The 25,584-nt window shown below is 55.8% G+C and overlaps 2 protein-coding genes across 8 annotated transcripts; one reads left to right on the plus strand and one right to left on the minus strand.

Moving 5' to 3' along the window:
• Positions 1 to 3,434: 3,434 nt before the first annotated feature.
• Positions 3,435 to 8,045, plus strand: PLA2G3 (phospholipase A2 group III; the record flags this gene model as incomplete). Of its 2 annotated transcripts, none has more annotated exons than XM_082853080.1 (7): positions 3,435 to 3,948; positions 4,968 to 5,100; positions 5,355 to 5,489; positions 5,784 to 6,091; positions 6,686 to 6,845; positions 6,954 to 7,070; positions 7,701 to 8,045. In XM_082853080.1, 7 exons carry the CDS (start codon positions 3,435 to 3,437, stop codon positions 7,912 to 7,914), a joined length of 1,581 nt encoding a protein of 526 aa, XP_082709206.1. In that variant the 3' UTR covers positions 7,915 to 8,045. The 2 variants fall into 2 exon arrangements, with proteins under 2 accessions (XP_082709206.1, XP_082709207.1); XM_082853081.1 differs by having other exon boundaries at positions 6,716 to 6,845.
• A 1,394-nt stretch (positions 8,046 to 9,439) lies between these two features.
• INPP5J (inositol polyphosphate-5-phosphatase J) lies at positions 9,440 to 18,875 on the minus strand (the record flags this gene model as incomplete). 6 transcript variants are annotated; one of them, XM_082853561.1, is made up of 13 exons in its annotated part: positions 9,440 to 9,946; positions 10,145 to 10,249; positions 10,376 to 10,453; positions 10,602 to 10,739; positions 13,308 to 13,491; positions 13,628 to 13,737; positions 13,878 to 13,989; positions 14,386 to 14,561; positions 14,905 to 15,021; positions 15,233 to 15,341; positions 15,466 to 15,579; positions 15,931 to 17,018; positions 18,662 to 18,875. In XM_082853561.1, the coding sequence occupies 13 exons, from the start codon at positions 18,764 to 18,766 to the stop codon at positions 9,440 to 9,442; spliced, it is 2,943 nt and encodes a 980-aa protein (XP_082709687.1). The 6 variants fall into 6 exon arrangements, with proteins under 6 accessions (XP_082709687.1, XP_082709688.1, XP_082709689.1 ...); XM_082853562.1 differs by having other exon boundaries at positions 15,931 to 17,000; positions 18,662 to 18,872; XM_082853563.1 differs by having other exon boundaries at positions 16,957 to 17,018; positions 18,662 to 18,766.
• Positions 18,876 to 25,584: the final 6,709 nt, after the last annotated feature.

Below are 25,584 nucleotides of genomic sequence, written 5' to 3' on the forward strand. Positions count from 1 at the left end.
CTTGCACTTCTAACTCCATCATGGTGGCAGCTTCCTAGAGTACACAACCGACACCCAGGCCCTGGCTCCTTCGAACTGCCAGACCCCTTACCCCCAGGGATGCCTTCCATCTCCATCCCGCGACACTAGCATCCTCTGTGCCCCCTCCCCTCCTCTCTCTGTCCAGGGCCTTGCCCTGTGTCTGGCACATAGTAGACTCTCAGTTACTATTTGTTTTTGAACGAATACAGAATGCTCTGGAGCTAGGCACTGCCTGCACCATTCTCCTGGCACAGAGAGCTTCAGAGAGCCCTCCAGGTGGGGCCAGGAAGCCAGCTCCACTGGGCAGAGGGAGGGTGCCCTCCAGGCAGTGGCGAGGAAGGCCGTGTGGTGGAGAGGCTCTTGTGGAGCTGGGAATCTCCCAGAGCCAGGAGAGGCCCTCCCCACAGGCCAGAGGACATCTGACCTGGCTTCTCCCCAATCCACTAAGTGACTATGGGCAAGTCACCTCTCTTCTGGGGCTTCACTCCATCCATCTCGACAATGGGATGAGAAGCCCTGCCTTGCCTGTCTCCCCAGGGAGGGGCAGGGGTTGTGAGCATCAGATGAGATCATGGCTGGGAAAATGTGAACAGGAAAGAGTGGGGTTCGCTGGGTCCTAGGCCTGGGGTCAGGGTGTGGAGGGGGAGAGGGACAGAGAAGGGAGGAAGAGAAAAGATTAGGAGAGAGGGAGACACACGTGCACGCGCGCGCGCACACACACACACACACAGGAACAAAGAACAGAAAAATGCGAGAGACAGAGAAAGAGGGAACGAGTGAGAGAGAGAGAGACGATAAAAGGGGGGCTTCAGTGAAAAACTGTAAAGAGAGACAGAGGAGAGAAAGATAGAGAAAGAAATGGAGAGAGAAAATAAGATGGGGAGTTAGAGACAGAGAGAAAGATGGAAGAGGGGGATGGAGGAGACAGAAAGAAATGAGAATCAGTGTCAGAGAGGGAAAACAACTAACAGCCAGAGAGGGATGGGTGAGGAGACAGGAGACAAAGGGTTATGGGGTCGGATGGAGACAGACAGGGAGAAACAATCTGACAGGGAAGGAGTGAGAAGGGAACGCCTTCTCCCATGGACCCTGACCCTGCACTCCCCACTGTCACCCACTGTGCACCCTGCCCCAGCCCAGACGTGTGGGGACCCAGAGAAAAGCCTCGGCCCCTCTGTCTGTAGGGCTCAGCTGGCCCTGTCCTGTCCTGCTGGTTTGGATCCCGACATCCTCCGTTCTGAGGCCGCTGAGGGGCACCCCACTGGGAGGCAGGGCTCTGGAGCCTGTCCTGTAGGCTCACTGACGTGGCCACTGGTTAATCTGAAGGGAAAACCCAGTGACACCCTCCCCTGAGGCCCGGGCAGGCCCCAGCCTGCCTCCCTTTGGGGCCCAGGCAGGAAGAGACCTCAAAGGTCAGCTCCACTGTACCCCTCACTGTACAGAGGAGGAAACCGTGCTCCAAGAAAGGCAGGGACAAACCTGCAGTCACACAGCCAGGCAGTGGCCTAACCAGGACTTGCTGTCACAGATGCTATGGCCCCCAAACCTTTGAGACTTGCTTTCTTCTGCGTAAATTGCTTCCTGCCCAGGGGTGTCCTGAGCCGTAACAGTGTTTCGAATGCCAGGCACTGTGCTGAGAGTCCTGTGAAGTGGCTGCTGTGAGTATGCCCATTATACAGATGAAGAGACTGAGGCTCAGAGAAGTTGAGACTTCTAGGCCTGAAGTCACACTGTGCCAGGACCCAAGCTAGGTCCATCCGACCTTGAAAGTTGGGTTCCTGCTGTGGCACCTCCCAGCCTCCCTGGGTTGTTCACCAGCAGGAAAGGGCCCTGTAATATGGAAAAGGAGGGCAGAGGTGGGAAGTTGAGTTGTAAGTACCCAGCTTCCCCAGATGGTTGGAAGGTGAGTAATACATCAGCTCTGAGACACAGGAACAAGTGTCTGGGTGTAACCCCTCCCTGTTGGACAGACCACCCCTGTCTCTTGAGGTACACATGGTGCCTGCTGTGTCCCCCAGGTGACTGCAGTCCAAGGATGGAGGTGGCTGCAGACACAGCCCCCTAGGCCACCTCTGCTCCTCTGGGGACCACAGTCCCTTCACGCCCAGAGCATCAGCCCTGCCCAGTGTTGCTTTCTTTTTTAAAAATTAATTAATTATTTTTATTTTTTGCTGTGTTGGGTCTTCGTTGCTGTGCACGGGCTTTCTCTAGTTGCGGCGAGCGGGGGCTACTCTTTGTTGCAGTGAGCAGGCTTCTCATTGCGGTGGCTTCTTTTGTTGCGGAGCACAGGCTCTAGGTGCACAGGCTTCAGTACCTGCAGCACGCAGGCTCAGTAGTTGCAGCACGTGGGCTCTAGAGCGCAGGCTCAGTAGCTGAGGTGCACAGGCTTAGTTGCTCCACGGCATGTGGGATTTTCCTGGACCAGGGATCAAACCCGTGTCCTCTGCATTGGCAGGCAGATTCGTAACCACTGCACCACCAGGGAAGCCCCAGTGTTGCCTTCAAAGTCTGCTCTGGCTGTGTCTACACCATCTATCAGACCAGGAGGGCTGCTGCCGGGCCATGCCTGTGCTTGGAGTCCCAGGAAGTGGGGAGCCCTGGGGCACTGTCCCCTGAATATGCTGAGTGCCTTTCTTAGAAGCAGGACTGGGCAGGGAGAGCATCCAGGTGGCGGGCGGGGGTGGGGGGGGTGGGGGGGGCGGGGGGTGGGGGAGTGGGGGGGTGGGGCGGGGTGTGGGGGTGTGGGGGTGGGGTGGGGTGGGGGTGTGGGGTGGGGGTGTGGGGTGTGGGGATGGGGGGTGGGGGTGGGGTGGGGGGAGTGGGGGGGATGGATGCTCCCTTTCCCAGAAGCCTCAGAGCCTCCCTGGGGAGGGGTGTGGCCACAGAGCCCCAGCCCTGCCCTTACCTCCTTTACCCAGCTTTGGCAGAAGCCCGTGGCTCTCTGCCAGCTTCATGGAGGTGGGCTTGGCGGCCATCCCTGGGATGGGGGGATGACCAGTTCTAGGAGCCTCCTCTGAGCCCCCAGACCCTCTTCCCTCCCCAGGGAGATACAGATCCCCCTTCTGGCCCCTGCCCCCAGGGCCCAGGGCTTTGGCTCCTACCGTCCCCATCCAGGCGAGGCTGGTGGCAGGTGACTGGAAGGCGTGGAGAAAGGCAGGCCAAGTGGGGGCGTGGGCCCCGGCCAGTGTACTCCTCAGCCAATCAGCGGCCTGCCCAGCCGGTGGATTCAGTTACAAGCCCCAGATCACCCCATACTCCAGCCTCCTTCCTACTCCTCCCAAAGCTCCATTCATTGGCCCCGCAGCACCGGGTCGGCTGGGCTCGCTTCCGCTCAGCTACAGAGCTGCTGCCTCGTGGGCCCACCAGGGTAGGATTCCCGGGGGCTTTGTCTGACTGGGCTGGGCCAGGGCGGAATGGGGGTTCTGGTGGTGCTCTTGGGGGTGCTGAACTTCCTGGGGGCAGCTCTGGGGGGCTCCCCTGCCCTCCACTTGCACAGCACCTCCTGCCACTTGGCCAGACCCATCTCTGGCAGCCCTTTGGGGTTCCTTAGCTTCTTGGGCAAGGATGCCCAGGGGCTAGCCCTGTTCCATGCCCGCTGGGATGGGCACGGGAGGCTGCAGGTGTGCAGCCGGCAGGATGAGCCAGAGCTCACTACAGCCTTCAGTACCCTCTGTGCTGGTGAGATCACCCGGGACTCCTTCATCCACACCCCTGGACCTGAGCTGCAGAGATCCCTGGCCACCCTTAAGCGTCAGTGGGAGGCCTGCAGAGGGCCTGCCGAGAGTCCAGCAGAGACCAGGGAGAAGCGAGCAGCAGGGCAGAGTGGAGCGCCTGGCATGGGGAACCAGCGGGTGAAGAGAGGCTGGACCATGCCTGGCACACTGTGGTGTGGAGTTGGGGATTCTGCCGGGAACACCTCGGAGCTGGGTGAGCCATCGGTGTGTGGACAGGGGGGCTGGTGCGGGGGGGAAATGCAGCCTTTAGCCCTGGTACCCACTCTCCCAGGCTGTGTGTCCTGAGGAAGTGACTTAACCACTCTGACCCTCAATTTCCTTATCTGTAAAATGGGGTGACCATAAATCTCATCATGGGATGCTTGAATGTGGTTATAGATGGGAAAGGTCCTACTCACACCTGGGAGGCTTCATTAATTACCATCTGAGGAAGGAGGCTGGCTGGGGTGGATCCAGGGTCGGCTGAGCCAAAAAAACATTACCCGAGAGGAGGTTTTATGGGCACAGGGTGCCCAGTGGAGGGGACGCCGAGACCCAAAGGCCTGGGTTCAAATCCCAGCTCAGCCCTTCCGAGCTGAACGAGTCACCTCCCCTCTCTGAATCTGTTTCCTCACCTGTACAATAAACGTGACACCTCCTTCCCAGGGCTGCTGTGTGCTTGGGTGTGGGAAGTGCCAGGCATTTGGGAGATGCTCAGTAAAGGGCATCATTGCTCAGGTGGTGAAAAACATGCATGGCTTTTTTGCACTCTCGGTACAGCTGTCAGTGCATGCACGTGGAGGGCTGGGAGGAGGACTTGGCACTTGAGTTGGAGCAGGCTGGCATCCTGACAATGCCTCATTGTGCCAGCGAGATTGCACCCTGCTGTTTACCATTCCATTCCACACACATTCATAACTTTGGAGTTTCACTTGTGGTGTGAGCCCGAGAACTCTGGAGGCAGACACCAGTTCACCTGAGGAAGATATTTCCATGGGCAAGGGTTCCTGGGTGGGCTGCCTGGCACTTGGAATTGCCCAACAGAGGCTGTACCTTGGTGTTCTCTTCAAGCTTTGGAACTGTGAGTCCCACAGGGAGAGGCCTGAGGCCACCCAGGTCATCTGTATCAGGGCTGGGATGAGAACCAGGTCTCTGCTCCCAACACCACGAGGGCATAGCCGGCATGTGGTGCCCACGACCCTGCTGAGCTGGTGCCCCCTCCGCTCCCTGCAGGAGTCTTCCAGGGCCCCGATCTCTGCTGCCAGGAACACGACCGCTGCCCACAGACTGTCTCACCCTTCCAGTACAACTATGGCATCCGAAACTACCGACTCCACACCATCTCCCACTGCAACTGTGATGCCAGGTTGGTGGTGGGCAGGGAGGGCTGGGAACTTGGGGTGGGATTATCCACCGGGATTACCTGGTGCAGAGTCTGGGATTCCATAGAATCCTAAAGGATCAGCCAGCCGGAGTCCACTGTGCAGTGGGAAAGCTGAGGCCTAACAGGAGAGGGGACACTTGGACCCCAAATCACCTGGCTGGTAGTGACCAGGTGGTCTGGGAGAGGAGCCAGTAGCTCTCTGTGGTCCAGGGACCTGAGTGCTGGCTCTGGGACAGGTTCCAGCAGTGCCTGCATAACCAGCGGGACTCCATCTCTGACATCGTGGGCGTGGCCTTCTTCAACGTGCTGGCGATCCCCTGTTTCGTCCTGGAGGACCAGGAGGCCTGTGTGGAGTGGTACTGGTGGGGCGGGTATGTGGCTGCCCCTTTCGAGCCCCTTCCCAGCCAGTGGGGAGCTCGGGCTCCAAGCCTGGGAGGGAAGCCTTTCTGTATGTCTGTCCTCCAGGGAATGATGCCTCGTCCTCCCTGTCTTCTCCTCAGGGTTGGGCCCAGGATGCAGACGCTCCCTGGGTGCCCTGCAGGACCCAGTGGGATGTGGGATGAGGGGTAGGACTGGCAGAGCCCTGATCTCCATGGAGATGAACCTGGGGACTTCTGGGAGGGGGGATTCTGGGTTACCAATTGCCACCATGTGCTACCTCCCAGGTGTAGAACATATGGCTCTGTATCCCTCGCCCGTCTCCAGCCCAGGACCTTCTACAATGCCTCCTGGAGCTCCCTTGCCATCCCCCTGACTCCCAGTCCTCAGAACCCAGCACCCAGCAAGCCTCGGTGGATTCAGCACCCTCAGAAGTGGCCAGCACAGCAGAAAGAGTCCGAGTACCCCAGCCAAGCCAATGCCACAGCCCTCCAGGCCCCTGTGGCCTCCCCTGGGCCTGATGTGGCCTCCATAGTCCAGCTGGAGGTCACTGATTCAGGCCTCCAGGAACTATGGCGTGGCCTAAAACCTCAAGGTGAGCTCAGAACCTAACCTTGGGGGCTCCTGTTGTAAGGAGGTGTCCCTGACTCTGTTCAGGGTGGGGGGCCCCTGTGTTGCTTCCTTTCCTGCTCTGAGCTCCTTCTGGGGTCTCCCAACCTCTCTCGTGCTACAGCCAGAGGGATTTTTGTAAGCTCCAAACTTGTCCATGGCACTCCTCGCTGAGGCCCCACCATGATGTCCCAACACCCAGGGGCTGTCGAGTCTGGTCCTGCAGATCCTACTCCCCAGTCGAAACTCCAGTTCCACAAACTTCATTTGGTTCTTCTAAAGCCACTTGCTCTCTCCCACTGCTGGGCCTTTGCACATGCTCTTCTTGCTGCCTGGAGAATTCTCCCTGACTCTTCCCCTCTTCCAGCCTCAGCTTAGAAGCCTCTGCCTCCAGGAAACCTTTTCTGACCACTCTCGACTCTCTGGGCTTCCCCATGGCAGCACTGCTCTGTGTGTGTGTGTGCACGTGCACGCGTCTCCTATGTGTGAGGCACTCTGAAGGCACAAAGGGCATGAGATGGAGGGACACTGTGTGTGTGGGACAGAGCATGTGTGCCGGATGGCAGTGGGCATCGGACAGGGCTCCTCTCACCACCACACCTGCCCCCAGGTGCCCGCCAGGCCTGCCGCGGCTTCCGCCGCCTGGACCAGTGTGAGCACCAGATCGGGCCCCAGAAGACCAAGTTCCAGCTGTTCAACAATGCCCGTGAACCCCTCTTCCACTGCAACTGCACGCGCCGGTGAGGCCTGCTTGGACCCTTGGGGGTGGGCTGCCTGATGCCAGGCACTGGGAAGGGACACCTGGCTGATGAGGCCCTGCCCCAGCCTGAGTCTGCCTCTGCCCTCAGTCTGGCACGCTTCCTGAGGCTCCACAGCCCACCTGTGGGCGCCAACATACTTTGGGAGCTGCTGGGCATGACCTGCTTCAAACTGGCCCCTCCACTGGACTGTGCTGAGGGCAAAGGGTAAGTGACATCAGGGCCAGGAGGGATGGGGGACTTCCCAAGGGGTGGGTTGCCTCTGCTCCCTTTGTGCACCTGGGCTGAGAGGGTGATGGAGGGGGTCAGGGGACCTCTGAGCTCCACTGTCATCATCCCTGGGTTCGGCTCTGCAGTTGGTCCATGTAGGTTGCATCTCAACTCTGTCGTTTACTTCCTATGTGACCTTGCAAGCTGAATAACCTCTCCACACCTGTTTCCTTACCTATAAAATGGAGGTAGAAGCCAAGGAAGTGGCGTGTGTGACGTACATAGGCCAAGGCCTGCAGGACACATAGTAAAACACCTGTTTAACTCTTACCCCATAATCCACAATTCATTTCAATTCTGATTCTCAAAGCTAACTCTGTTACTTTTCCTATTTCACAGGTAGGGAAACTGAGGCCCAGACTGACCCAGGTTTCTGCAGCCAGCTAGTGGCAGAACCTGGGCCTCTGGGTGCCAACCCAGGTTTATCCTGCCCCCTACTAGGTGTAACAGCCTCCCACCCTCCCAGCCCCAGCCCTGCTCCTCTCTGGGCCTTGGTCACCCTCTCTGCAGAGTAGGGTGGGATTCTTGGCAGTTATGACCACCTGCCCCACTTTTCTCTCCTCACAGCTGTTCCAAAGACCCCAGGGCCATCAAGGTGTCAGCTCGGCACCTGCAGCAACTTCAGCAGAGGCAACTCCAGCTCCAGGGGACAGGCACAGACAACAGGCAGGCATGGACTTCAGAGCACCCAAAGGCCCCCATGTCATTCTATGACCGGTGTCTGCAGCTGACCCAGGGAGCCGGAGGACCTGAAGGACAGCAGAAATCCTGGAACCAGTGACCTCAGTTCCAGCTCTCCTGGGCACAAGACTGGACCTCGTCCCTGGCTTTGCTAGGCCCTGGGGGTCTCAGCTTCCCCTCCACGTGTTAGACTGAAGCATGGACGGGCTCTTGTGGATAGCCAGAGGGCTGCATGGGTAGGGTGGGGGGGCCAAGACCCAAATGCTGGACCACGTCTCCTGCTGCGCTGGGTGATCTTGGGCTGGTGACACAACCCCTCTGTGCTTGGATGTGGTATTCAGGAGGCTCATTCTGCTGCCCCAGGCTTGGGCCTTCCCAGAGAAATTAACATCCAGATGGGAATGGGGAGAAGGTAACATTGCAGCAGCCCCAGGAGGTACCAGGAGGAGGTACATATATGTCTATGTTGCAAAATTAATGCATGTCTCAAGAACTTGCCCAGGGAAGCCCCAGCGTTTGCCTGCTGAGGTCTAGGGCAGCCAGTGGGGAATGAGGGATGTCACAGAAGTGCCTGTGTCTGAATCCAGGGTGGCGGAAGCTAGAAAGGGGCTTCCCAACTCACCTCCCCAGGGGACCCCTTCTCTTAACAGCTCCTATGCTCTTCCTGGCCCAGCCCTGGCCCATTCTTTCTGCCCTAGACCTAAATTCAGATCTCCCCCGTGCCCTTAAGCAAGAGACCTCCTTCATTCTGAGCCTTAGTTTCCTCATCTGAAAAAGCAGAGTGTAAACAGGACCTACCTCACAGGGTTGTTGAGGATTAAGCGAACCAACACGGACAGCACTCAGCACCTAGTAAATGTTCCCTCCCTCCAGCACACAGCCAAACTGTGCTTAGGCGTCTGATTTTTTTTTTTTTTTTTTTTTTTGCGGTACGCGGGCCTCTCACTGTTGTGGCCTCTCCCGTTGCGGAGGACAGGCTCCAGACGCGCAGGCTCAGCGGCCATGGCTCACGGGCCCAGCCGCTCCGCGGCATGTGGGATCTTCCCGGACGGGGGCACGAACCCATATCCTCTGCATCGGCAGGCAGACTCTCAACCACTGCGCCACCAGGGAAGCCCTAGGCATCTGATTTTTAAAGGTTCACATAACCTCTTGGAGGTCTCAGTTTGCTCACCTGTGAAATGGAGCTAAGAACTACACTGAACTCAACACCACAACTTGTGGTCCAGCTTAAAGGACATGGCATGTGTAATGTATACAGCTGGTGCCTGGTAACTGTCAGATCTGTCATCCTCTCATCTCTTTAGTCCCTCTGACTGCCCCCAACCCTAGACTGCTAACAAGTTAGGAAGAAGTCAGGAGTGAGGCTGGAGAATTTAATTCCTAATTGATGACCTCTAGGTTTGCTCCCCCATCCCAGATGGGGGCTGGGATAGGGGTTTGCTGATTGTCACAGTTGAGGTGCCAGGACCAAGTTTGGGGGACCCCAGTTGGCCACCCCTGGCCAGAACAGAGTGGCAGGTGCACATAAAGCTGGAGCAGCAGCAGGAGGGAGGCAGGTGGGTTTGCAGAAGATTGGGGCAGAGCCCCAGGGGGCCACCTGGGCCTGCCTGCCCACCTCACCCTCAGGGCCCCAGGCCCCCTTCCTCCAGGCCCTGCTGACCCTGGGGGCTGGGAGACAGGCTGTCGGGGGCCAGGGCCTCCCGATTGGGTCCCCAGGAGCTGCCACCACCAGGGTCTACGGTCTCTAGGCGCAAGGCAGGCAGCAACCCCAGGCTTTGAGGCACAGATGGTGGGAAGGCCCAAGACCCAGGCAGCCCAGGGGGCCCCTCCTCACTGTTGCCCCGGCTGCCACCATCACTGCCCCCGTTGGGGGCTACCCGAGGCAGGCGGCGGCTCTGGGGCGAGGGGCTTCGGCTGGTGCCACGGCGTTCACAGGACGAGGGCTGCAGGGCGAGGCCGGGGAAGCGGGCCAGACCTGGGCTTCGGCTACGGTGCCGCTTGGACTTGCCAGGGCTTGGGCTGCGGGACTTGGATGCAAGCAGCTCCAGGGTGCTGTCATCCTCGTCCTCCGAGCTGGCACCCGAGCTGTCTGTGCTGCTGCTGGCCAGCTCCGAGGTAGGCAGTGAGATCTGGGGGGAAGGCTGGTCACTGGGGTGCCCCTCTCCCCAGCCGGCCACTGAGGCCTCTGGGAACCACTCCTGCCCTCCCCCTTGGCAGACCCAGGAAGGTCAGGATACTTGTAGGAGGTCACAGAACAGAATGTAGAAGCTGTAGAGGCATGTGAATACTCCTTTGGTGCCCCTGACCCTGCAGCCTGGCCTACTTACCTGGAAGGGCTCAGTGACCCCGATAAGGATGCTGTGGGTGTGGCTATAATAGCCCAGGATGAAGTCTCCGTGACCCTTGGGCAGTGACTCCTCACTGAATGTCACCTGGTGGGCCAGGGGGTTTAGGCCCAGGTTGGGGTGAGGGAGGCAGCCTCAGGACCCTTCAAGCTGAATCCTGAGCCCCCAAGGGCAATGGGGACTTCCTCCCACTCTCCCGCTCCCCTTAAGTACCTGGTAGATGTTCCCATCCACATCCTCGTGTTTGGCCCAGACATAAGCCACGTAGTCCTTGCAGTGGCGGAAACCCACCTGGGGCGAGAGCAATCAGGGTCGTGACCCCTAAGGTCTGACCCCAGCAGCCTTAAACTCTGGGGAAGCCAGGGACCCCACATGGGTCCCTGACTGCCCCTTCAGGCCCTTCCTTCCCCGATGTACCGACCACCCCTGCCCGTCTCACCCGGTACAAGCCGATCCAGTCCCAGGAGCTGCGGGCGAACACCGTCTCTATGCGGTACCTCACCACAGCCTGCTCCGGCCGCACCCACTCGTCCGCCACATCCAGCCGCACAAGCGGCACTTCGTCTCTGAAGGCAAACTGCCCAGGGGCAGGGGGCAACATCAGGGGAGACCCTCTAGCATTCTATGCACCTAGGGTCCTTGGGCCTGCGTCGGCACAAATTGGCTGAGATGAAGGGCCTTTGAAGCCACTGCACAGGCTGGGAAACTGAGGAAGAACAGGTCTAGGATGAATGCCAGGTTTCCTGCCTCCCAGCTCAGGGCTCTTTTTGTCCTTAGCCTCCTTAGGGAGTGAGTGAGAACACAGCTTTGAAGCTTAGTAGACTGTGGGTTTGGCCCTGGCTCTGCCATTGTTATGCAGTGTGACCCAAGGTGAGTTTCTTGACCTCTCTGAATAGAAGGGCTCCTGTCCTTAAACTCTGATGATCTTATTTAACTCTTGGGGTTGCTCTGCAGATTCAATGAGATACCATATAAAGCATCCTATAAACTTCTCAGTATACAGTAGGTGCTCAATGAATGACTTGCCTATAAGCTAACAAAGGAGTCCCATGATGCACTGGATATTCTGGAGTAAAGTGAACACCCATGAGCAGGCAAGAAGAGCTCTGGGTAGATGGCTGGAGACCGTCCAGGCTCTGCTACTAACCTGCTTCATGACCTCAGGTAAGCCCCTCATCAGGCTAAGTAAGACTCAGTTTCCCCACCTGTATTAAGGAACCACTATTAACCATGTTTGTCATCAGTCCATGGAGACAAAAGAATCTTCTCTTCCCAGGGTCACCCCAGGCTGAGCAGGGGTTCACCATGTGGATGGGGTTGCTGGGGTGGCAGATGGCCAGGGTATTGGCTTCACCTCTGTCCCTCAGGGAAAGACTCGGTGGTGCCAGCCTCAGGCTTTGTCTGCTCCCCTGTTTATCTGGTTTCAACTTTCTCTCCCTCCTCAGCTTCTAAGCCAAGCTGCTCCAGAAGAAACCAGCACATCCTCTCCCTGCCTGTGGGTTCCTAACAACAGGTCTGGCCAGGTTGCGCTCTTGGAAATACCCTTTAGGGCCTTGTGGGGTCAAAACTCCTGCTGAGTCCTGTGCTGTGTTGCTTTGGATAAGAGATTTAAGTTCTCTGAGCCTCTGTTTCTCTCATCAGTAAAACTGGGAGGAGAATTTAGACATCCTCAGGGCCTACCACAGTATTCAAAGGGATGACATACATGAAGTAGGCTACGCAGGCTCTGGCATATAGTAGGTGCTCAACAGGTAATGTTTTACAAGAGACAGTGTTCTAGATAAGGAGGGAAGGATAGGGCACCCAAAAGGAGTGGTTCTCAAGGTGAGGTCCCTGATTGGGGGTTAAACCTCACACCCAAGGCTTTTACCAAAGGTCATGGGAGGCCAGACATGGGCAGATTTCCATTCCCAGCTGAGGACATTGGCCACTGTCCCTCTGACTGACCATATGACAAAGTTAGCAGGGAAAACATTCTCTGGTCTGCTGGGCTCTTATCAGATCAAGAGAATCGGAGAGCCCAGAGTTGAGTTTCAGGACTGGAAATTGGGCTCCACCCCACTCTGCTGCTGAGCCTGTGTGCAACTTGGGGCGCATGCCTACCCCACTAACAGAAAGTTGGACTACATGGTCTCTAAGATCCAGTTCTGACATTCTCGGATTTCCCCTTTTTCCTTTGGCAGCTAGGAGCCCCAATCCTAAACACAGGGGCTTCCCTGGTGGTGCAGTGGTTAAGAATCCACTTGCCAATGCAGGGGACACGGGTTCGAGCCCTGGTGTGGGAAGATCCCACATGCCATGGAGCAACCAAGTCCATGCGCCACAACTACTGAAGTCTGCATGCCTAGAGCCTGAGCTCCGCAACAAGAGAAGCCACTGCAATAAGAAATCCGCACACCACAATGAAGAGTAGCCCCCGCTCGCCGCAACTAGAGAAAGCCTGCGCGCAGCAAGAAGACCCAACGCAACCAAAAATAAATACATAAATCAATAAAAATTTATAATTAAAAAAATCCTAAACACAATGTTAAATTTTATAGTAACTATATAGGGTTTAGCTTTGTATTTTTTCGTATCTCTACTCCCCCTCCCCATCACATATGGTAAGATGGTAAAAAAATAATAAATGAATGTGAATGAATGCTACATGGGATTTGAGTAAATATTTTCGTGGCTGGTCTTATTATATATGTGAATTTTAACATAAGTTGCCCTAGCCTTTCTCAGAAAAGGGGAATTAGAGATTAGTGGAAAAGGTATACCCTTTGAAATCAGACTAGCCAGGGTGCAAATCCTAACCTTCCCTTTAGTAGCCATGTGACCCGGGGCAAGGGGTGCTGTGTCTCTGGGCCTCAGATTTTTCACCTGAAAATGGAGATCATAGGACTTCCCCGGTGGTCCAGTGGTTAAGACTCTGAGCTCCCAATGCAGGGGGCATGGGTTCGATCCCTGGTCCGGGAACTAAGATCGCACATACCGCATGGCATGGCCAAGAATAAATAAATAATGGAGATCATAATCCCACTCCCAGTCTGCTGTGACAAGTGGATGCTGCTGAGGGCAGGTCTAAGGGGTTACCGGTGGGCAGTGGGATGCTGAGCTGGGCCTGGGGATGTCATGCGGGGAGGATGAGGCCAGGACTCACGTGCAGGATGAACTGGGCAGCCACGGGCTTGTGGTCGCTGACAGTGTATTCCATGTGGCTGCGGTAGCTGTGCTGGGTCACCTGGAGCCGGTGGCTCTCCCGTCCTGAGGGGCTGGGACCTCCACCTGGAGCCTTGACCTTCCACAGGATACGGTCTGTCCAGGCTGGCTTCCGCTTCTTGGCACTGCGGTGGGCAAGGGTAGGCTGAGTATCAGGGGTTGGGGGTCAAGGCACCTCTGCCTCCTGTCTCTCTTTCCTGTCTCCCTTATCCAGAAGACCTCAGCCCACATCCCCACCTCTCATCCCAGTTCTGAGCTCACCTGGTATCATATTTGTTAGTACCCACGTCAAACTTGAAGGTGGGCGCAAAGTTGAGGGGCCCCTCCTGGAAGCCCCTCAGGATGGGCCAGGTGTTCTTGGCCATGTTGAGCTGTGAGGGTCCAGAAGCACAGAATTGGACAAGAGCTTGGGCAGGGCAGGTGAGGGCAAGGACCATAGCCTAGGGTACAGGTGGTCCTAGGGCATGTTCTGTGTGCTTGGGGTTTTGGGGTCCAGGCTGGGATTCCCCACCTGGTCTTTCTCCCAGAGCTGGTGGAGCTGCTCGCTGTCGATGGCAAATTTGACGAAGTGCAGGTCGTAGCTCTCGATGCGGAAGTTCAGGTCCCCGAACCAGAACACGAGGCTGTTCGGAGGTGGGGGTCAGCGGGGTCCATGGGGTGAAGAGCCCAGCCCAGATCCTTCTCTGCCCCCATCCAACCCGACAGCTGCTCCTAGTGATGACGCAGAGGGTGGGTGGGTTGCTGCAGGGCCGCCAGCCCACCACGGAGCAGCAGGGGGTGTAGACCTAGAAGTTAGGTTCCGACCCCTAGCAAGGCCTTGCCCCTCAGCAAAGCTCCACCCTGCAGGCTCCACCTCCCCATCAAACTTACCAGCTTTCTTGTTCCTAGCTATAGTGGGGGTGGTCTCCACCCCCATAGGCCCCGCCTCTCCCCACTAGGCGCACCGGCCTCGCCCCTGAGTCCCACCCCTCCTTCACTAGCCCCGCCCAAGCCCCATTAGGTCCCGCCCCGGCCCATACTCGTGATCCAAGATGCCTTGAGCTCCAGGCCCCTGGAACTGCTGGAGGCTGAGGATGGTCTGGAAGTTGTCCTTGCGCTGCTCCGCTTTGTCCATGTGGGCCGGCAGGTGGCAGTTCAGGAAACACAGCATGTGCCCGAAGGCGGCCAGTCGCACACTCACTCCACCCTTGTTGCCCTTGGGAAACAAGGTTGGGTGGGTTATGGGCGGGGCCTAGGCTAGGAGGTGAGGCCCGCGGGGCTTAGGGTGGGCGGGGTCAGCGGGTGAGGCCCAGGATCCGTGGAGGTGTGGAGAGGGGTGGGTTCTAGGGAAAGGAGTGGAACAATAGGAGGGGCGGGGACAGAAAGGGGCGGGGTCTAGAAAACGAGGGGTGGGGGTGGGTGGGGGTGGGTGGGGAGAGGCAGGCCTCAGAGTAAGGGGTGTAGCTTGGGGAGGGGATATTGCCAGTACGCGGGGGTCCGGGGACTAATCTACGGATCCCTTAGGGCCCTGTACCCTCCCAGGCCGCTTTCACGCTCACCCAATAGCCACCCAGGCCAGTGCGCGTGCAATCAGTCTGCACATCCCTCAGGAAGGGCAGGTGGTAGTACTTGGCGAACAGCAGCAGGATGACGCCCTGCATCCGCACAGTACTCACCTGCAGCAGAGGCGTGAGGAGGCTGAGAGACAGGACACAACTCCCCCGCCCCCGCCCTCGCCTTTTCCGGTTCTTAAAGGTCTGCTCTTCCATCTTCCCATTTCATGGACCCGGCCACCGAGGCCCAGCGGGCCCCACGGTGAATCAAGGCAGAGCTAGGGCCGAGTAATCCAGGGGTCTCCACCTGCCCGGGGGTTGAGGGAGGAGTTACCAGCACGAAGTTGAAGGGCCCCAGTGCGTCCATGAAGAGCTCGCTCCACTGGTCGGTGAAGAGCGCGTCCTTGAGCCGCTTGTTGATCATAGAGTTCACTTCCTGCAACCTGTGGGGGACTGTGAGGCGGCCTTCGGAATTGGGGGGGGGGCGCCCTAGAAACCCCTCCCGTGGGAGAGGGTCTGGGAGGCAGGAGGGGCTCAGGAGGGAGTCTACTCGCCCTGTCCCCTCACCCTATGGCGATCATGTCTGCCCTGTCACTGTCATCGCTGCTGCCCAGGTGAAGGAGGGATGTGACATCATTGGGGGGCATGGCGGTGCCCACGTTCCATGTGACCACAGTGATCCTGGGGAGGTGGGGGTACAGAAGGGGTTACTACTGGGGACCACTCTCTTACCCTCAACCTCCCTCCCACAGGGCTTTTTCTGGGGAAATAAGCTTGAGTATAAGCCCTCAGAAGGACCCACAGTGGGCCCAGGGTCCCTTCCACCAGACTTCCAGGGGAGATCAACTGAGGCGGGGTAGGCAAGTCCCTTAGGAGAGGATGCTGTCTTCCGAGGGCCCCAGAGTGGGCCTAACACCCACAGGGAATCTTCCTCAGGGAGGTCAGCTGGGGTGGAGTAGGGTAAGCCACCCTAGAAGGATGGCTAGTCTTAGAGTTCAAGCCCCAGCAATGTCTTGGGAGAGGGCCCCTCACCAGAAGCCAGGGTCGCTCTTGCAGGTGGGCTGAGCTGACCAAGAGGAGGATGACGAGGTGGATGTAGAAGAGGAGGTGGTAAGAGGGGCTGGGGTTTCTCTGGGCTGAAGGTTGGGGCTCAGATGCCCACCAGGCCCGGCACCCTGGGTGCCAGGCCTGGGGAGGGCCATCTCAGGAGCTGGGGGGACACACGGGGAGCGGTTTGGGGAGCGGCTGGGGGAGCGGCTGGGAGATCGGGGTGGCTTGGGCAGAGGTGGGGGCACAGTCTGGGCTAAGGGGGCCCCTGGCCGGAAGGTGGGGTAGAGAAGTCCGGGGGAGCGAGTGCCAGGCTCTGGAGGACCCTGGCCCACATCCAGGGGCTGAGTCTGTGGTGTCCGGGACAGGACAGGATCCTCAGGGCTGCTGCGGGGGGCCTCAGGCCGGGCTCTGAAGGAGGGGGAGATCCGAGGGTCTGGGGGGGCTTGAATCAAGGATGGGGAGCCCACAGGACCAGATGTCTGAGTGGGGGGCTGGAGATGCCCTTCTGAAGGGGAGAGAGGTCTAGGGGCTGGGGCATCCCTCTGTTTAGCTGGTGTCCATCCCACAGAGGCCAGGGCTGATGTCATGGATGCTGGAGTCAGGGCCTGTTCCTGAGAGGGTGACAGAACTGGACTGGGCACAGGGGAAGAGCTGGAGGGGGGCTGTGGGGGCTGTTTCTCAGATGCCACGGCCAGGCTCAGGCCTGAAGCAGCCAGGGCTGGCTTGGGTCCCATGGAGGCAGGTGGCACCCGCTTCTGGTCCCTGGACAGTGGAGCCAGCCTGGGCCCCAGGGTAGCTGGAGGAGGCTTCGGCCCAGCCGAGGCAGACACCACCAAATGGCCCACAGGTGTTGGAGCCAGTCTGGAGCTGCGATGCGCAGGAGCTGTCTTCTGCTCTCCAGGGGTAGACATTGGAGCCAGGATGGGTCGGGGAGACGCCAGAGCCAGGCTTGGCCCCTTTGAGGAAGGTGGCATTGCTGCTGGTGGCCCCACAGGTGTCAGAGCCAACCTTGGTTCCGAGCATACTGGTGCTGCATTCTCCTTTGCTGAGAGCTGAAAACGTGAGTCCATCTTGGATAGGACAAGTCAGAGACTCAGAGTCAACCCTAACCAGGCCTCCACTTCCATATAGACCCCAGCAGACTCTGTCTAGCTAAGAAAGGCACATCTTTCTGAGGAAGTTCTTCCTAATTTCTTACCTCAATCCATTCTGCTGTGAATCAGCTTCTCTTTTGGAGGAAACAGGACATGGAAACCTATCCCCTCCCTCACCTGTGACACCTCTTTCATAGATGGGGAAACTAAGACCCCCAACTCAAAGGAGGCAGAGTGTGAGCCTGGACCTGAGGGCTCTCCTTGCCTTCCTGGCTGGCACCCACTCCCTGGCCACCCTGGAGTGTTGGGTGGCTGGAGTCAGCTTCCCTGAGCACCGCCCACCCCTGCAGTCCCTGCTGCTCCCCTAGCCAAGGGCTACTGATCTGACCCCCCCAGATCTTCCCACTCAGGACACCCTGGGGCCAGCCTGTTAAACACCACCCCCTTTCCTCCACAGTACACAGGAACCCTCAGGTTCCCCCCGCCACGTCCCAATTCCTTGGTCACAGCCCTCTCTGTCCTCGTCACCCATTCCTAGAGCTCCGTGCAGGAGCAAGAGCCTGGGTTGGGACTGGCCATGTCGATTCCCAGCCCAGCTCTGTGTGACCTTAGGCAAGCACTTCCCTGCCCAGGGCCTCAGTTTCCCTGTCTTAAAATGAAGGACCCTGGTGAAGGATCCCTGGCCACACCTGATCCTGGGAAGCCTAGGTCTCATATCCTCTGCATGTACGAGCCAAAATTTGCTAGGCTTCCATTTGAGCTCCATGGAATAGTCATTCCTCCCAAGTGTGATTCTAACACCCAGAGCAAGTCCAGGATTCTGTTGATCCTGGCGCCGCACCACTGTGCACAAGTTGTACCCTCTTACCGTTGTCACCCCACCTGTGAGGACAGGCAAGCAGGTATCCTCTTTATGTCCAGCAGGTGGAGTGGGGGGTGTGGGGCCCTGCAAGGACCTCCTCTTCCTTTCCCATCTGTCCCTGTCTGATGCCCCTGTCTCCAGAAGTCAGAATAAAGTGTCCCTTGCCAGGGAGGGTAGACGAAGGTTTACACTCACCCTGGGGTGGCCCCATCCCTGCCTCCAGAGATGCAGTTCTGTCTGCATCCCGTGTCCTGCTTGGTTCAGAGAATCTGAAACTCTGCCTCCACCTCTGTCCCCAAACTCAGATCTTTGAGGCTTGCATTTTGGGCATCCTCCTTGGTTCCTAGTGTCCCACTCCAAACCCCCACCCCAAACACACACCGCCTCCAGCACTAACAACTTAGACATCCCAGATGTCACAGTTTCAGTCTTCAGGGACAAGCCTCCTCATTTTGCATTAGCTCAGAAAGGACAAGCAACTTGCCCAAGGTCACATAGCAAAGCTGGAGCACAGCTGGGTCCCCTGATACCTGGTCCAGGGCTTTCCCAGGAGGTCCTGGAGACAGCTAACTCCATCTCTCTCTGACTGTCCCATCACTACCCCCTCAGCCCCTAGGGTACCCTGTTTGCCCAGTCCCTGCTTGGTGGGTAGAGGAGAGTACCAGCCCCTCAGCTGGGGCACCAGGGTGCCTGCAGTATGTGGGGGTGTGTGGGATTAAGGATCAGGAATGGGGGAACTAGGATTTAGGGGTCTTACCTTGGAGGGTGCCCCAGTTTGGGAAATCCCATGGGGCATGGGCAGGGGGCCCAGGCCAGCCTGGGTCCCCGGCCTCCCGCTGCCACTGATGCCCTGGCCCTCCATGTCTGCAGCCCCCAGCAGCCTGGGTTCCCTTGGGCTCCAGCTCCTCCGCTAGCTCCCGGGAACCAGTGATGTCATCAGCCGTTTCAACCTGCTGAGAATTTAAAGACACAGGCACCAACTTCCCAACATAGAGCTGGCCAGGGCAAGGTGGCCTACCCCCTGGGGACTGGCTGCTGAGCCTGGAATGGTCATGGTGGGGGAGGAATCAGGGGGAGTGGGTCCATTGGCCTGGCACAGGTCCCAGCTGGCAGCATAGTGGAAGCTGTCTTTCTGTTCCCACCCTCCAGCCAGTAGGCCTGGCCAGCCCTTGCTCAAGGGAGGGGCATTGACACACCTGAGGGTAAGGTAGCTCAGAGGTCAGCCCCCTCTCCAGGGCTTCAGAGACACCTGAGTCCCTGCTCTGATCCTGTGACCTTCTTGACTCCCTGCCAGCTCAGGGCTTGCCTTGGCCCCCACCCTTGCCCCATTTTCAGGCCTTGGTGCCCGCCCCTCACCTGGCTCTATCCTTCCCATCCCAGAGCCAGACACTCAGGCTCCAGCAACTGGAGTCTTTCCCATCTCAACCTCAGCACTGGCCCCTCCTCTTCTGCAGACACCTTGAGCCTGCCCTTGGATGTCCTCACAGCCAGGCCCAGCCCAGCTCCTCTCAGCTTTCCTCCTCCAAGACTCACTGGGTGTGGCTTGGGAGAGAGACTTGCTCAAGGTCACCTGGTGAGCTGGGGAGGTCCCCTGAGCCTCAGTGACCCAGGAACCACAAGAGTCAATTGGGATGTCTGGGGGAAGGGAACTGGGGTGGAGAAAGGCCCAGCAGTGGGGGAACAGACTGGCAGGAGGGTCAAAAACAGGTCTGGGAACTTCTTTAGCCGGGACCCAGCATAGGGCCTGGTCTCCAACAGACCTAGGGAAGTGTTTGTTGAATGAATCAATCAATCAGTGAGAAGAGTGAATGAGTGACAGGTTCAGATACGGCCGGAGATAGCTGTGGGCTCTGCTTCTGCCTCTTCCCCACTCTCACTCTTATTTGCTAAGCAGTCCCTGAAACCCTGATTCCTCCAGAGCTGCTTGATTGCTTACAGAGGAATGATCTCACTCAGTTTAGGCAGAAAATGATCAGAGTTTTGTGCCCAGAGCTCCCTGCTGATCAACAGTCACCTCTGTATCCTCATGGACCGGTGTGGTCCCCTGCATGAAAGTCACGTGGACAGATACCTCATTCCCTCTCCTGGATGGGCTTCCCACCTCTGCTAGTCTCTGAGTCTAGTCTGTGTTTCTGGGCTAGCACCTCTATGAGGCTGGAATTTGCAGGGGCAGAGACCCAGGCCATATTAGGGTTCTGGGGTAGAAATGTGGTAATGGTGGAAGTGATGACGTTGGTGATGGGGGAGGTAACGACAGTGGTGATCGAAGGGGTGGAGATGATAATGTATGTAATTATAATGGAAGTGAGGACTGACAGTGCTGGTGGTGGTGGTGAGGTGACAGTGCTGGCAAAGTGGAGGTGATAGTGGTGGGATGGATGTGATAGAAGAGGTAGTGGAGGTAATGGTGATGGCAATAGTAGAGATGATAACAAAGGTTGGTGATGGTGGAGGTGCTAGAATGAAGAGATGGGGGTTATAGTAACAGTGGAGGAGGGATGGGGGCAGACGAGGTGGTGGGGGTGTTATGTTAACGGAAGAAGAGGTGGTGGTGGAGTTGGAGGTGAAGATGCGGGTGGTGGTGAGGGAGGAAGTGAGCGTGAACAGGGTGGTGGTGCTCAGGCCACCAGATGTGGGAGGAAATTTTGAACTTACCCTGCCTAGCCCTCTGACTCCTATTTTACAGATGGGAAAACTGAGGCCCCCAAGAGTACTTGGCTTCTGTTGCAATCCTGGAAGTGATGGGAGACAGATCCAAGTCCCTGGAAGCAGTCCTAGGGCTCAACCATCCGGGCTGAGACAGGGGCATCAATGTCCTTGAGAAACCAGGCAAATGTCATGCAAATAAGTATTCAAAGGGCTCCTCTGCCCCAGTGGGGCAGCCAGGATCTCCACCATGTCCCCTCCCTGAGCTCAGATCCTTCAGGGGACTTTGTTTCTGTCTCTGCCACTGATTTACTTGAAGAGTCACTCAGATTCCTGGTCTGTGTAAGGCAGATAAAAACAGTAGATACCTCCAAGATTGCTGTAAGAATTCAACAAGATAATACATCTGAAGAGTTTAGCACAGAGCCTGGCACAAGCAAGCTCTCAGTAAGGGCAGCTTCCCTGGAGTTACCACCATCACCACCACCACCACCACCACAATCATCATCATCATCATCATCCCCATCATCATCATCTATTCCAACCTGCCCATTTGGAGGATGCTGAAACTGAGGCCCAGCATAGTTGCATTCCTGGGTCGGGGGGAAGGAAAAGGGGCTCTGAGACCCAGACATGGCCTTGCTAGGGGAAGGGGGCAGGGGGTGGACCTTGGCTGAGAAGAGAACAGGGTAAGAGCTATATTTGAGCTCCTGGTGTGATGACTAAGGAGGTTGATAACAGGCTCTGGGGCTCAGGGTGGCAGGCTGGGGGCAGCTGCCAGGGAGAACCACCCCCCTGGAGGTGGCTGTCTCCGGAGACACCTCCTGGCTCCCTCCCTTCCCTCGCTCCTGGGGGTAGGGGGTGGTGTACTGAGGCAGAGAGTACATCTTTTCCTGCCCCACCCTAGAAATCTTAGTGCTACCCTCCAGGCTGTTCGGGTCAGGGATAGGAAAGGAGGTGGTTGATGGGTTATCTCAGTTACTCTCCATAGTAACCCTGTGATGTTGGTAATAAGATCCCCATTTGACAGAGGAAGAAACTGAGGCCTAGGGATTACACAGCCAGCAGGGGACAGAGCATGGGGTTCCCAGGGAGATGGTGGATAATTCTCCCCCACAGAGGTTCCTGTTGAACCTGTTCTTTGAAGGAGAATCTGTATTGCCAAACTGAAAAGAGAAGAAACACCCCGGGAAGCAGAGGGAGCAGCAGGTGCAAAGGTATGGAGTATGAAAGGTTCCGGCTGTGAAAGGATGCAAACTCTGGACACGTGCCCTCATGGCCCTTTGGCTCAGAGTAAATCCCCCAGAAGTAGGGAAGGGAGAGAGAGACGTGCTTCTTCCTCTTTCCTCTTCCTCTTCCTCGATCCACCTCCCAGGGGCACCCGAGGATGGTAATGGTACAGAAGGGTCTGTCCTCTTCGTTTTGCTCGCTGGTCACCTGTGAGGGAGGTCACACTGTGGCCACTAGTTGAGAAATGTTTTGAGACATAGAGGGTGCTACAGGGTAGTGTGGGAAGGTGGAAGAGGTAAGCATCAAGGAGGGCTTCCTGGAGGAGAAAGTATATAGGACCTGGAGGAGCATTTTTCCTCCCAAGGCTTCACTCCAGAGTTCCTTATTGGTACCAACTGCCACATGTTATATCACTCTCCCCTCGTTCTCACCTCTGGGGCATGTGTCATCCTCACCTCCCGTTCTGCTCCTCAGGAATGGGTTCAAGGAGGAAGAGTGACTTTCCCAAGGTCACACAGCTGGGGCCTGAGCTCAAACATCCTTCCTTCCTCTCCTCAGCTTCCCCTCCTCCCAGGCAGGCTGGCACCCGCTGTCAGCTGCTCTGAAATGAATGGCTATTTTTATTCTGGTTTGAGGGGATCTCGGGCAGCAGAGCCATGTAGGTTAGAAGGCTCTAGGACAACTGGCTTCAGCAGGCAAAGAGAGGTTTACTGCAGGGACAGAAGCTTGCCTGGGGCCTCTCCTTTCTTGCATGCTGACCTGCCCTTGGTGCCCAGGTCTCCAGAAACTTCTATATTGGAGCTCAGAACAGAGCACAGAGCCAGACTAAACCCTAGCCCTGAGTCCAGATCCAGCTTGAGCCTTAATCTTGGTGTTAACTGAGCCCCGATCCCACACTAAGACTGAGCCTCTACCCCAGCTCTAGATTGAGCCTTGGTTCTGGTCAAGTACTGAGCCTGATCCAAGCCTGACCTAGCCTGATTCCAACTGGAGACCTCAATTCTGGACCCAGATCGAGGGCTGATCCTAGCTTAAGACTGAGCCACAGTCACAGACTGAACTTTAACCCTGGTTTGGACTAACCCTTGATTTTAGACTGAGCCCCAAGCCCAGGTCTAGACTGAGATCCAAGTCTGGTCATTAACTGAACCTGGTGGCAGACTGAGCCCTGATCTTGGTCACAGACTGAGCCCTGAATCTAATCATTGACTGAACGCTGGTCTCAAACTGAGCTCTGACCCTGGGTCACACAACTCTGGTCACATACTAGTCCCTGACCTCAGACTGTGCGCTGAATCTGGTCAAAGGCTGAGCCCTGAACATAGTCACATACGGAGACCAAATCCCAGTCACTTACTGAGCCCTGACTCCAGCCCCAGACTCAGTTCTGAACCTGGGCATAGGCTAAGGACTGACCCTGACCTTGTCTGAGCCTGGCTTTATCACAGACTAAACCCCAAACCCAGCCCCACCTGAGGAGGGCTGCTGGCCTAGATTACAAACTGCCCCATAAAGGCATGGATTATGAGCAGAGATCTGTTCTGGGAGATCCTGGGCCTCCCATGACTGCTGATGCCGGAATGTTCCTGGTACTGTTGTGGCCAGTCACTACCATCAGTTCCACTAGCTGGCCAGTCAACACTCAGCAGCCCAGGCTATGGCCCCTCCAGGACACAGAGTCCCGGTTAATGCAATGAGGGTGGTTTGGTGGCACCTGTCCAGTGAACAGCGTGGGCCCATGGGGTGCTGAGGTTTGGCTCTGTCAGCAGAAAAGCCATGGGCTCCACGGGGCCTCTGGATTCAGCCAATCTGAGGCCCTTGCTGGGGTGTGGGGTGGGGTAGAGGGAACCCATGGCATATGACCCATTCTTTTTGTTAACAAATGTTACTGTTTGTGTTTAGGTAACACATGTTTATTATAGAAAACACAGAAAAATATTGTAAAGGAGAAAAAAAATTCACCTATAATTTCATCTACCAAGAGATGACCATTTTGACTTCTTGGGTTGTTTCCTTTAGATTATGGTTTTTGGTGAAGGCGTATGTATTTATATATACATATTTTATAAAATCCATTGGCTACTCTGTTGCCGCCATACATCCATTGCAGCTCATATCCTTGACAATCTTCAGGAATGGGTCCCAACTGGTTAAGCCAGGGAGCATTTGCATTTCCCCAGACACTTGATTAGATCATGGATGGACCTAGTGAGATATAAGGAGACTTTTGCTGGGGGTTTTGGGAAAGAAAGCTTGTTTTCTCTCCTGAGAAGTTTACCAAAAAAAAAAAAAAAAAAGATTTCCCCTTGGTTAGATATGAATGAAGAAGTCTGTGGTGGTACTGGTTACTACCGGCAGCCATCTTGACACCATGAAGGTAATTGGGCTAATGATAAGCTGATGTTATAGAAGCAGAATGGAAAGAGATCAGGTCTTGGTGACTTTACCAACCAGATCAAACCTCACCTGAAGCCCTCCCTGCCTGGACTATTTTGTTATTTGAGCTAACAGATTCCTTTCATTGTTTAAGCCAGTTAAACTTGAGGTTTCTCTGACTTGCAGCCCAGAGCATCGCAACTCCCAGCTGATATTACTGTTTCATAGCTTTTTAAAAAAATTTAATACCATAACTATGAACATTCTCCATGTCATTCAACAGTATGCTGCATCATTTTAAACAATTGCTTGGTTCTCTACCCTAAGGAGGTATCACCATTTATTTAACTCATCCCCTGCTGTGACATGCTTCTGTCTTCTCTCCAGTTTTTCACCATGATAAACAGTGTCTTGATAAACATCTTGACCTAACAATTGATTCCCTCTCTGAAGATTACTTTGGGTCAAATTCTGAGAAGTGGAATACTGGGTAGAAGAAATATTTTTAAGGGTTTTGATTTACTGTGTCAAATTGCCTTTCAGAAAGCTTGGATGAATTCCCACTTCCACTGCAGTAAACAGAGTGTTAGACATAGCCTGTCATTTCAATAATCTGGATAGAACCAATTATATTTATTGTGTCCTCATGCATTTATAGAGAATGGATATTAAATAACAGCCCTAAGTCTATTATTATTATATCTTCACAATCAAGTCAGTGAATGGGAGGTAGCAGGGTATGAACAAAGGGCAGAACTGACTTTTCCATTAGGCTCAGTGTCTAGGGCCCATCATACTTTTAGGGGTCCACAAAAATATTTTAATTTTAACTTCCTTTAAAATCGGAAGAAAAAAATGAATAAGTAATCATGAATCCAGCCTGGATTACATTCATTTTATTAAATCAAAGCAGTTGTAAAATCCAATTTTTAATATATGTTTTTTAATAAAGGAAGGGGCCCAGGAAGGCAAAACTGGTCATAATGCAGCCTTGGTTTGATGTTGAGGAGGATTCTGAGTCCCAGGCTAGATTCGGTGGGAAAGAGCATTGTGATCAATGTGCTGTGTCTGCCTTAGGCTTGAAGAGAGGAAGTAGGATGCTGATCTAGTTATCTTTGTCTTGGTGAGATGAACACAGGCATGTTTTAGGTTCAAATCCCAGATCCACAACTTAATTGTTTTACCTTTCTGAGTCTGTTACCTAACTTGTAAAACGGAGTTCATGGGGCCATTCTGAGGTACTGTGCCAGGTACTGTTCTAAAGAGCTTTCTAATGTGTATTAACCCTTTTATCCTCCCAGCACTGACGTAATATTCCCATCGCCACACGTGTGCTCAGGAAATTGAAATCCAGATCGGAATTTCATCCAGAGAAACAAAAAACACAAAAAAGGATTCCCCAGGCCTCAGTTTCCCCATCTTCAAATC

The sequence above is a fragment of the Leucopleurus acutus genome (genome assembly GCF_964270905.1).
Source record: "Leucopleurus acutus genome assembly, chromosome: 13".
In the NCBI taxonomy this organism is placed as follows: Eukaryota; Metazoa; Chordata; class Mammalia; order Artiodactyla; family Delphinidae; genus Leucopleurus; species Leucopleurus acutus.